Genomic DNA, 12171 nt, shown 5'->3' with positions numbered 1-12171 from the left:
TCCTGGGATTAATCTGTTTAGTTTCTACCCAGGCTTGTAGGTCATCAAGTAGGAGGCTGACAAAAAGCTTAGCATCACTGTCAATTAAAGCAACAAGGTGGTAATGGCGAGAATCAGATCTCGTGCCAACTTTGAAAACTGGCTGAATAATATATTCCCTCCAGGAATCTGGAACACTATTAGAAATCAAGCAGAATTGTAACAGAGGTGAGAGTGCCTTGACTCAAAAGGAAGTGTCTGATGTAAAAGGCGCTGTAGGAAGCCCCTTTAGGTCGGGCGCCCCATATTTCTGCAATCTTTCCAGCTTTAATTTGCAAAGATCCTCACGTGAACTGTTTGTACAAGGTTCTGCAGTTCCTGTCTCTGGAAGGGATACAGGTCTATTGCTTACAGGCAACTTTATTAGTTCTGGAGTAACAGGAAAAGACCAGACAGCCAAATGAGAGGTGGTGGGACCCCCCCAGTATGGTGTCAATTGATAAGTGTGTCGCCAGGAATGACACCCAGGCAGATTGGCCAGTGTTGAAAAGCAGCACACTTTGCAACTGTGGAGTAAAGCGTAGTTACCGTTTATATCTTTTTGGACTGTTTCGGAAAATGAATTGAATGTTCTGAAGTATCCTAACTGATGCGCATTACATTATTTATTTAGTTGAGCTCAGAGGTATTAGCCATTTCTTCATTGTTTTACAATTACCCATTTGATTTTGCAGATGATATTAAGTATCTGAGCTGCTACCGCATATACAGTCAAAAGATTAAATGTTTCTGCACACAGTTTCTCAAGAAAATATCAAGCTGAAAATGAGAATTTTAGAGTATATGGTCTATTGCATTGGGAGTAAACATAGAGCAATAAAATGGCACAGTTTAGATTGAGAAAGAATGCTGTACAGCAGCTGAAAATGTCTCTCTGTATCTGGAGTGACCTGTTTCATTAAACAGGTTAATATCTCTCTCTCTCACACACACCTTTCTTAAGTTCTTTCAGTTGCTTATTTCTGCATTTGGTTGATAAACTTGTACTAATGAGATGAAATGTTTCTACTCACAGAATTACCATGGTTGCAAATCATAAAATAATGAAGTCATATACTATTAAAAACGTGCTGCAATATTTGCCATTTTGTGTTGCATCATTCAGTCGACCCTGTTGCATAATTTGGTCTTGTGAAGCATAATTCAATTGACCCAAGTAATTGCACTGTGAGGTTCACAGGGAGCACACCTGTGCATAAAATTGCAGGGGCTACCATGTGATTTTGTGATAAAAGGTAGATTTGTGACTTTGGGGAATTATTTGTATACTACAAATGCCCAGCAGCTCCTCTAACAATAATGTTTTGCATAAGCCATGATATAAGTGACTGTGATAATCGGTATGTGGCAAGGTGAAGTAATAATGTGTCTTTTTTCAGTCTTGTTGGAGATCCTTCAGATTCAGGAAAGAAGTAAGGTAAGATAACTGAGTTTATTTACTCTTGCACACATCTCACACTCACACCATCTGACTGATTTAGAACAATACTTTTGCCTTTGACTAGGAGAGTGTTTTAGAAAGATTGTTTTAGCCAGTCAGCTGAGATGGCATCTCAGTGGATGACTGCTGCCCAGGTCCCAAATCTGGTTAGGGAAGACAGCTCTGAAGGATATCACTGAGACAACATCTGAGGGAGAGGAAAATGGAAAATAATCTGGAAGTTATGTTTTTTAATCTTTGGCGTTCTATCAGACAAGTCATCTTCTAGCGATTCTAAGAGACATAAGGATGACAGTTGTGCTGTCACAGTCTGTGTAGCGGCTCGATCATAGCATGTTAGATCAACCAAGAGAGCAGGCACATGAGGCAGGCAAGCACAGACCGAGTGCTCTCTTGGCAGCCCCCCAATTTAGTTTAGCTCAAAATTTTGCCTTTCATTGATGTTGGATGCAATGTTGATACAGCCGTTTGTTTTCCAATTGACTACACCCATCACTGTCTGGATACTGACTTCCTTGAGCAAATTATACAGAAAACTAATTTGGGTGGCAACCTATTTCTGAGAGAGCATGGAGGCATTCTAGGGTATCATTCTAAGGCACACAAGTGGACTCCCTCTTCTCTTGAGGAACTGGTCATTGCTCAAAATGGGGTTAGTGCACAAACCAACCTTGCAGTCCTACTGGTCTACTTGCAGGGTTTAGGTAACCCCCATCTTTGCACTGTATATAATCAGAAATGTTTTTTTGCTATTGCAGCATGTGCTCATTTTATTGACAATTCTTCTGCGTTACCCAGGGCCATCCAGCCCATGACAGGTTGCCAAAATTCAGTCTGTCAAATATGTTATCCTGTCTCCATGAATGGTATCTCCTGGGGAACCATATCTGCTTATGTTTATTTAATATAAAATCCTATGCACCCTTGGGATGTGTTCAGTTTCTTGTTCTATGCGTTGTATATATATATACACACACATGTTCACTCTCTGAGCACTGCATCATCTGCACTAATTTGGATATATAATGAGATATATGTTGTCCTTATACTAAAGATGTGAAAACAATTCTTATACAAGATATTGTGTCCTGTACACTTTTTCAACAACATTGTTTAAGATACAAGTCACTACTTGACTTAGCACACTTTCAAAGCAAAAGTAGAATTGTTGGTGAATGAGTCCCACAAGACATTTGTTTGGCTTATTACTTTAGGGAACTCAGGCAATATTCCCCAGCATGTTTGACTTAGTTTCAAAGGTAGATATGCTGACTCATTTTGAGGAATTAAGCCTCTGAGGCATACTTGGGCACCATCCACTTACATCCACAAACTGGAAGGGGATGGATTTACTACAGTGAGTGAGCAAAAAAAAAAAAAAAAAAATGTAAGACGTCTTCCTTAGCCTCATGTGGCTCTCATGGAAGCCATTAGTAAAGGTTCACTAAGCATGCATTCTATAATATTAAGAATAGAGGTGGTCACTTGACAGTTAGTAAAAATGTAGTCAAACAGTGTTTCTATTTGTGAAGGCTGTTGATGCATCAATTGTCAACATGTCTGGACATAAAATGTGATTCTGTCCTGTGGCATATGAATATGATTGGCCCTGCATGGTGGCGGTATGTTGATGTGAGTGCATCAATCTGTTGGATTGGGCCTGTGACCAGCATATGAAAGTCTTGCGTGTGGTGTCTGAATGGCGTGTGAATGACCATAAAGTGGTTGGGGTATTGACTCAGCTTTATGGCTCACCTTCGGTAGTCTTGGTTTCAATAGCCAGATACTTTGATAAGTATTCGTGCTTTGAACCAGGCATTCTAGAGGTGCTAAAACCAACCAGTGTTTGTGGTGAATTAAGTTAAAAAAATTAGTAGCAGATTTATACTGGGCGGTAAGGATACTTCGTCGAAATGGCAACAGAGTTTCCTTACCATTAAGATAATGGTCTGGACGCCTAATATAGATGAAAACAGACCACTGGTATAGCCATGGTGAAGACTACACCATCTGTGGCTTGGATGCCCCCCTGCATATCCCGAATGAACAAGGGCCATCTGCGCCTGACCTTTGTATCCGTCCACCTAATTTAGATGTGCAGACATACAGGTCAGTTTTCACTGACTGTCACCACCTGGAAAACCATGCTGATAAGGGGCAGTAGTAACTGTTTAATGCCCCCCTTGCCATGGGGGATATCACCCATGATAAGAGGGTCATTTTTATTTTTTTTTCTTCTTCAAAAATAAAATCTGGCTTTGGATTTTGTTTTTAAAAATAAAAAAACATTTGAAGGACGATTCCGTCGTGCTGATGGAGTAGTGTGTCAAACATGAAAAGGCATTGACAGGAACAGCCATTTCCGCAGCTCGTGTCAATGTTTCTGAATTGACCGCCAGCCTGGTGGTCATTTCTAAATTTGGTGGGTGGAGGAGTCTCAGCATGGCAGATGTTAAGTCCTCCACCAAGGCAACAGAGGCTTCTTTGTCAGCCAAAATGTAAATATGGCCCTTACTACGAATTCCTCTTATTTATTTATTTTTTTGCAGTGTGGGTAGCTGTGGATTATGGGCGCTGGCTCAGCGGGCATACATATTTTTCAAAACTACACAACCAGAGAATGACTTCGCTGGCTCTCATCAGGTAATTTTACCCAGAAGCCCTTGCAAAAACCAAACTTTGGTAAGAAACATACATTATCCTTACATTTCCATGACCTGGAATCCACGGGGGCCACAGGTTTCCTACCATGCTGAGTTCCCTCATGTCTCCCGATATGAACAGTATCTCACTTGTGTTAGTGGGCCTAGAGAAAACAACACAAAAGGCCTCAAAACTCTATGTTTAGAGATAAGCAACAGGGATAGGTATTGTATTTGTGGGCTTGCTGCAGTGCCATCCATGCAAACCTACAATCCATAGACATTGACTTTTGACAACTGTACGACCAGGGGAGTCCGGAGTGGTGTGCCTTGCGTGTATCCCATGAGGTTTTCTAGCCCACAATGCTCTGCAAATTTCACACTCTGCCTGGAATCATACATTTTGTTTACATTTCTGTGACAAAAACTTCCAGAATCTGATGGAATCCACAAAACTCCAACAACTCTGCAGTACCCCAGTTGTGCTAATAAAACACAGCCCCACTTGTGTGGCTAGGCCTAGTGCTCGCTACAGGAGTGGCTCAAAGCAAGGTCAATGGGAGCCCTCTCCAGGGGATTCCCACTGATCTTCGTTTGTGCAGTTTCCTGTCGCAGGCACTAGGCCTACCCAACAAATGAGATACCGTTTTTATCTGGAGACTTATGGGAATGCCGGGTAGAAGGAAGTTTGTGGCTCCCCACAGAGTCCAGTACTTTCCAGCACAGAAAAGTGAGTTTTTTAAGTCAAAGTTTGACGTTTGCAAGGGATTCGGGGTAAAAAAAGAAAAACTGGTGTGAGCCATGCATGTCATCCCACCCTTGGAACACCGAGGGGTCTAGTTTTCAAAGATGGACAGGTTTGCTTGGTTTCCCTGGGTGTCAAATGAGCTATGGTCCACAATCTACAGCTACCCACATTGGAAAAAAGGTTCAGTTTTCAATGTAAAAATGTGATAAGTCCATGTTGCATTTTGGGTTGTTTCCTTTCGCAGGCACTAGGCCTACCACACAAGTGAGATACCATTTTTATCAAGAGACTCGGGGGAACGCTGAGTAGAAGGACGTTTTTTACAGAACTTTCCATCATAGAAATGAGGAAAATGTATTTTTTTAGTCAAAGTTTGAGGTTTGCAAGGGATTTTCGGTGAAACAACCTGGTGAGAGGCCTGCAATTCACCCCACCCTGGATACCTCTAGGTGTCTAATTTTCAAAAATGTACTGGCTTGCTAGGTCTTCCTAAGTGGAAGCTGAGCTAGGGTCCAAAATCTACAACTACCCATTTTTGCAAAAAAGAGAGTGGAAAAATGTGATGTGTCCATTTGATTCTGGGGCCATTTACTGTTGCATGAACCAAGCCTACCCACACAAGCGAGGCACCATTTTTATTGGAAGAATCGTAGGAGAATAGAATAGTAGAACATTTGATATTACCAATTGGATTTTACTGCATTTGTGTATTACAATGAAGACCTTTTGAAGAATACCCTCTAAATCGTGCGCAAGTACGTGTACCCACAAATTCACAGAGAGATTTACAAATAACCACTGCTCTTAAACTTCACATCTTGTGCCCATTTCATTTCAGAAATACATGGGTTGCCTTGACACCCATTTTTTTAATGTACGTTTCACTATATGATTTGGTCTATACTCTGTAGTCAAGGAAAAGCCATTGTACGGCACAGCTCATTTGTTGGCTCCGGGTCCCTTGGGTTTCTGGAGAACACACAAACCGTATACATCCCCGCAACCAGAAGGGTCTAGAGGAGGTAGTAGCATATTGCTTTTATAAATCAGCCATCATGACAAAAAAGTTACAGATGAAAATGGTGTAATAAATGGGAGGTTTTTTCCTACTCATTTTCAATGTTTCTTTATTTCAACAGTTATTTTCCTTGGGAAAATCTTCAGGGATCTGCACATATGACCCCTTGCTGAATTCGGAATTTTGTCTACATTTCTGAAACCTATAGCGTTCCTGGATCATCTGTGGGTTTCCCACTGGTTTCCACCACAAACTGGAAGAAGAAATGGGCTACCTCTTTAAAAATAAAAATAAAAAAAAAACACGGTATGTTCCTGAAAGCTGGGAATATGTTGAATTTAGCACAGCAATCTGTTTGTTTATGACATTTTTGGGGGGAAAAACAGGCACTTTTACCAAGAGCACTTGTTCCTCCCATTTTTCTAAAAAAGAACTGAAAAATGTGCTATATTTTGCCTATTTTCTTGGTCCCCTCAAGAAGCTATAAACCCTGGGCACCTTTAAGATGTCCAGGATGTTGGGGGAAAAAGGAACAAATATGGCATGGCTACCTTATGTGGAAAAACGTTATGGAGCCCTAAGTGCGAACTACCCCAAATAGCCAAAAAAGGGCTCACTGGGGGGGGGGGGGGGGAAACCAAGCAGCTAAGGGGTTAATAATGAGGTGTGCACTGTACAGTTGCAACATAGCTTAATATTTCTGCATTACAACATTCGTTTTCTCTTCCCCATGATCTTACCGTTGTGCTTTGTCAAAACGAATGTGGAAAGGAAACTTGCACATCTGCTGCCTTCACTCTTGCTGTTGTCTTTGCCACTGCTGTTGATGGTGCTATACCCATCCTGGCTGTGTTAAGTGCAGCATGCGACATAGGGCGTCGCTTCCGCTGGTACAGCAGGGGTAGTGGGACCAAGGCCCAGAGTCCTAAGGGGGCCGCTGCACCCCGATTATAGCTGCATTTCACAGTTCAAACTGCAGCTCTGGGGCCCATTTCCCTCTCTGCCCTGGGGCTCATGGCACACTGGCTGCGCCACTGAGGCACTACTGCTACTTCAATTTGTGATGCACTTGTACTTTTGTCAGGAAAGCTAACACTGCTGCCGCCCATGTTGTACTTGCCTTGTGTGTTAGGGAAACTTGGTAATAATTTGTCACTGGGTAAAATGACGAAGTGCATCCAAAAGAATCCTGGCAGACGCTGGACATGCTATATCCTATTCTATGCAAGTGGAAGGATATTTTTTTCAGCTTGTTTATCAACGGGTGCTCCGATATGCCTAACGACATGCGAAATGCCCATTTTTTCAACTCAACCAGATTAGTTTTTGCCTCAGTTTTGCAGCTGTGTGGCAACCATGTGACGAAACCCAACACACATTCTTCCCATAGCATTTCGATAATTATCGGAGCCTTTGTGAGGAAAAAGCAAACCTATAAGCAACGTTTATAAATAAAGCTGGATCGGGCAATGCCATTTTTAATGAGGGCAAAGCTCCTTCCAGCCGTTCCGATATCACCCCTCACAGTCCTTAGCAGACAGGACTTGGTGAGATAGAGTTCTTTAAGCTCAGTCCCGCTTCCTGCACCTCACTTTGCCCAGGGTTGTACGTACTCCAAAGAGGTGCCATATGGCAGGCAAAGTAGAGCTTCTGCTGCTGGACATTTGTGCCCAGACAGTACATCTATTAAAGATCTCAAGACCTGGGGCAATGTAAAAAATAAATACATTAAAAAAAATCATATTGACAGCTCATTCACACATGCCATCTCATGGATGATTAGTGCTGGACGGATATTCGCACTATTAAGCCCACTTGCCAATTCAAAATCTCTAAAACATGGTTACTATCAACATTGGTAGCAATTATTTATCTAAGTTAATGTTAAAGCATTTTGTGGCCTGAAGCCGCCATCCATGTTGTAAGAAGCATTCTACATCTTAGGGCAGTCTGCCTACCTGGATTAAAGTACATTATCCTAAAAGGGGAATATTTCAACTGGATTTTTTTGCACTGTCATACAGTCATGTTTTTTAATTTTCCTCTGACTATATGACAATGCAGAGACATAGTCATCTGGATATGATGCACAAGATCACCAATAACCAAAGAAGAGAGTCAAATAAAAGGGGATGAGGTTTAGGGGAAAGAGGAATATGTTCTGTGCGATATTAATGTTTTAAAAGTACAGCACTGAAGTGTAAATATGGCATTAATTGATTTTAGTTGACATCTCAGTGGACCTTATCTCAACTTGCGGTCTCAAACCAGGATCATTAGTTATAGCTCATGCATACTGGGTTTTACACAATTGATTTAAGTGTCTTGTCCCTCTCTGGGTTCACATTCGGAAAGCGGCCACTTGGGAAAGATCAAAGTTGTCTCAGGCCCACCACTCAATTTAACAAAGGGTTGTCCATCTCCTATACTGCCATGTCCACACCACATGATCAGCCCTTGGGGAGATGAGAAAATGATATCTGCAGCATATGTGTCAAATTGAAGAGTAGTGCAAGTCTCAACATGAGACAGGCCTAAACTGAGTGAATTACACAAACCAGGTGGTACCCAAAAGGTTTGCTGTAGCAATGTTGTCTGCAGCCCAGGCACAAACATACAAGGAATTCCAGAGGCAGAAGACAGGAAGTGTCCACAACTCAGAGATGAGAGTCACCTGTGGCTGGCCCCTTGGCTCACTGGATCTTGAGCTAATAACTTATCATAATGTTCTTTGTACCCTACATGTCACCATAGACCTAAACAGGGTCAGAGGTAAAATATCAATGTCCCTTTCACTGTACCAACGCAAGATCTGGTAATGGCTCCCACCATCAAGGGAGCGCTAGATGCAGATTACTACAGTGCATTTTAAATTTGTTCTGCTCTGTAATTTAAGGTGTTTATGACAGGGTTACTACTTTAATAAATAACCCTCGCCGGACTTTCATCTTTTGTGCAATTGTCCTGACTGTGTTACACTTTACTCAACCTTCACGCCACTTCCCAGAAGTTAGTAAAGTTACTGGTGATCATGTAAAGTGCTCCCACGCCTCTTGGAACAAGTATGAAACTACAAAAAAAAAATAAACACATACATCTTGATTGTTTGACCAAGTGACCCAAGAGAATAAGTAGGCTTTGCGGGCCCTATTGATTGTCACAGAGCCATTCCATCACTGCTGCCAAGATGCTTCCTCCGCTGGAGTGGCAGGAAGCTACTAAGCACGCTCCAGGTATAATCAATCGCACTCCGATTGAAACGATTGCAATTCTACTTTCTCTTCTTATCTGCTTTAATACAGTAGCCAAATGGCGCCATATGCATCCCTTTATAACGCCGTGGCTGAGTTACTATTGAGAGACACCATTCTTGAAGACGAGGCCTGGGATATAAAAGATCCACAGTTCACAACAACGCTGCAACAATGTATAAGAGTCTGGCCTGCACTTACTGAGAAACAAACGTGCACGTTGCACTGCATGACCTAGGATGCTGTCACTTCCCAGGTTAGAGGGGGAAGGCAGTCTACACAATAGAAACAGAGGACGGCCCTGGACAGAAACCGACATACAAGAAAATAAAAGACTGAGAAGAGATGTTGAGGTGAAAAACCTAGCAAATGCTCCAGGACTTAAAACGTGAGGAAAATATTTTTAATTTTGAAAACAAAAACTTTGACTCCCCTATCAATCGTTTGGCACAACCCAGAAACCAGTCGCCCAATAAAATATAATAATTCGGACTTCCATGGACACTTATTACCTAGAAAACGATAGGTTCCTCGCTAGCCTTGCCATTTAAAACCTATGAATTAACGGGGTGATATTTTACTGGTGCTGTTTGATTTGCAAGCCAAACAAAAACACCAGCCTCTATTGTGAGGATACAAGAGCAGACCACATTGTTTGCACCCAAGCTCCTAAGAAAGCTGTTGCAATTTGAGCAGCTTAAGATTTTTTGGTTATCATGTACAATAAAAAGAGGCCAATCAGACTGAACAACCAATATATTCTGGCAGAGGTGTGTATACGAGGCTTTTCAGTGTCTCGCATTTCGAGCGGACTTGAAAGGTTTGCACATTTTAAATTTCAGCCATCAAATCCAAAAAGTGCAATAACGAAATTTGACAAGAGCAAGTCGTGTCATTGCGAACTATTAGCCATTAACCTAAACTACTACACCTACTTGGCGAGGAGACCAACTGAAGTTCAAAATTTAAAAAAATCGTTGTTGCTCCCGAGCTGTTGTGACTTTCGTGCATGGTCCACTATGTAGCAGGAAGAAGACTTCTTGTCTGCAGTAAACAGATCCATATGCCTTAAGACTACATGGGTCCATCATCTTAAATGTGCTATTTACACACTGTAACAAAGTGGTTAAATATTTCACTACTTATATTCAAGCCTCTCTTCTTAGAGTTATTGGAAAAAAGTGCAAGCAGCAAACGTGATACCCATTATACATAGTGTGAAAACACAAGTCTTGCCTGTAACATGCTCATATATAACTGTGTAAAGGGGCGTTAGCACGAACGTGCAAAACCTAGAATGTATCAACACATACGCAAATATGAAGGTGATTTTATATTAGTAAGAGTATTCTGGTAACACTGAACGTACTTTCTAAATCTTATAGCTCAAGTAGGCATAGACATCATCAAATGGCTCCGGGCTATACCTTGCATATTTCCTAATAGTGTAACCCCGGTTTTAAAACTTGGCAAATGGAAGCAGATGTTTTTAAAGAATAATGGAGCTAGTATTGTGCATATGAATGATAGCTTCCTCTCGAGGATGTTCTGTGCATCATCAGGGGAAGATCCTCAAACCCGCACAGTAGCTAAGTTGTCTCTGAGAGTAACAAGTTTCTGTCACATGATCATATTTCATTGACTGATATTGAGAGACAATGTTTAAATACGTATTTGGTTGATTTTATTTGAATTTTAGCTCTTAGCTCAAACTGATGGTTTTCTAGCGAGAATCCGGATCAGTTGAAATGACCACTGTATGATCTTTTGCCGTGCTGCTTGCTATTTGTGCATTAAACACCAGTTATGTTTCATCTTTTACCACAACTGATAAGGTTACTCTTCGGATTCTCGTGTGTTTTAGCTGAGGGAACAGTAACCATACCCCTACTTGGTACTACACACACTTGTACACACATATTTGTACTCAGAACACAAACAATGACATTTAAAAAAAGAAAAGCGAAGAATCTTATAGATGGAAAATAAGATTAATCAAAGAAAGAAAAGGGTTACCGTGTGAAGACGACATTGAAACTGAAGGCAACTGGAGTGATGAAAAGCCAATGTTTCCGTTGAGCAGCTGTCCATTTGTTCCAGAGTTAGGAAGCTGAAGGATGCCATATTGGTTAATTTGCAGAGGCGTAGTGAATGTAACAACAGACCCACCATCTTGCGAGGCAACTGTCTCTATGGTTTCAGTTTTAACTTCACTGCTCGGTATTAACCCTGGAAACGAGGTTGGTGTGTTGGGGATGTAGGCTGTTGAACTGGACATAGCAGCCTGAAGAAGTTTAAAGTCCTTCACATCTTCTGTGGTTGACGTCAGGGTACCGTTGCATGGTGCTTCATTATTTGAAGTACTGGAAGTAGTTTTTGGATGATTCAATGTCTGGGACTGGGACTGCCCCAAGTTCAGGCTATTCACAATCACTCCGTTGGGTCCCTGGATAAAAGAACTACCGTTGAAGAACAAAGGTGATGAACTGAGAGAGATCTTAGCGTTACCAATTTGTTGCATGTACAGTGCTTCTGAGTTTCCGGGGAGACAGAGGCTGGAAACCCCATCGGAAGACAGAGATAGAGGGTGAGGTGATAAATCATCATGTCCCTTACTGGATTCATCTTCAGTGCTATGATTACCATCAGACTCGCTGTAGGAAAAAAAGGAACCTCAATTAACTAGATAAATGTACAAGCTCAAGTAATGTTTTTAAAAAGCAGTTAAAAGCAGCAGTAGTCGTACCTGGAAAAGTAAGAAATGGTCCTATAAATGCCATAATTTTAGTCTGATCACTGTACCATATAATTCAAGCTGTATCCTAGTGAAGAGGGTCAGATTGGCCGAAACCGTGTGGGGTTGCCTGTTTATGTGTAGAGGGGACCTGGCCTTGCAGTTCGGGCTTGACTGTTTCTATTGGCCAATTTTCATAAGTCTGGCTCATATATGATGTGGCATGGTGGGCAAAAACCATAAAGACCGAATTGTGACCCAGATTAACTGAAGCACTCCACCAGTGCTTATTTTGTGC

General features: G+C 41.6%; 1 protein-coding gene across 2 annotated transcripts in view; it reads right to left on the bottom strand.

The window, feature by feature from the left end:
• SIX4 (SIX homeobox 4) overlaps window positions 1–12171 on the bottom strand; it is a 60179-nt gene that overhangs the window by 38974 nt on the left and 9034 nt on the right. For both annotated transcript variants that reach the window (XM_069207412.1, XM_069207411.1), the window contains exon 2: window positions 11156–11793. In XM_069207412.1, coding sequence (XP_069063513.1) covers window positions 11156–11793 — 638 coding nt within the window. The remainder of the gene's footprint in view (window positions 1–11155; window positions 11794–12171) is intronic.

This window comes from Pleurodeles waltl, chromosome 9, assembly GCF_031143425.1.
Source record: "Pleurodeles waltl isolate 20211129_DDA chromosome 9, aPleWal1.hap1.20221129, whole genome shotgun sequence".
In the NCBI taxonomy this organism is placed as follows: domain Eukaryota; kingdom Metazoa; phylum Chordata; class Amphibia; order Caudata; family Salamandridae; genus Pleurodeles; species Pleurodeles waltl.
The sequence above is the reverse complement of the archived record's forward strand: the minus strand, read 5'-3'. Positions and strand labels throughout refer to the sequence as shown.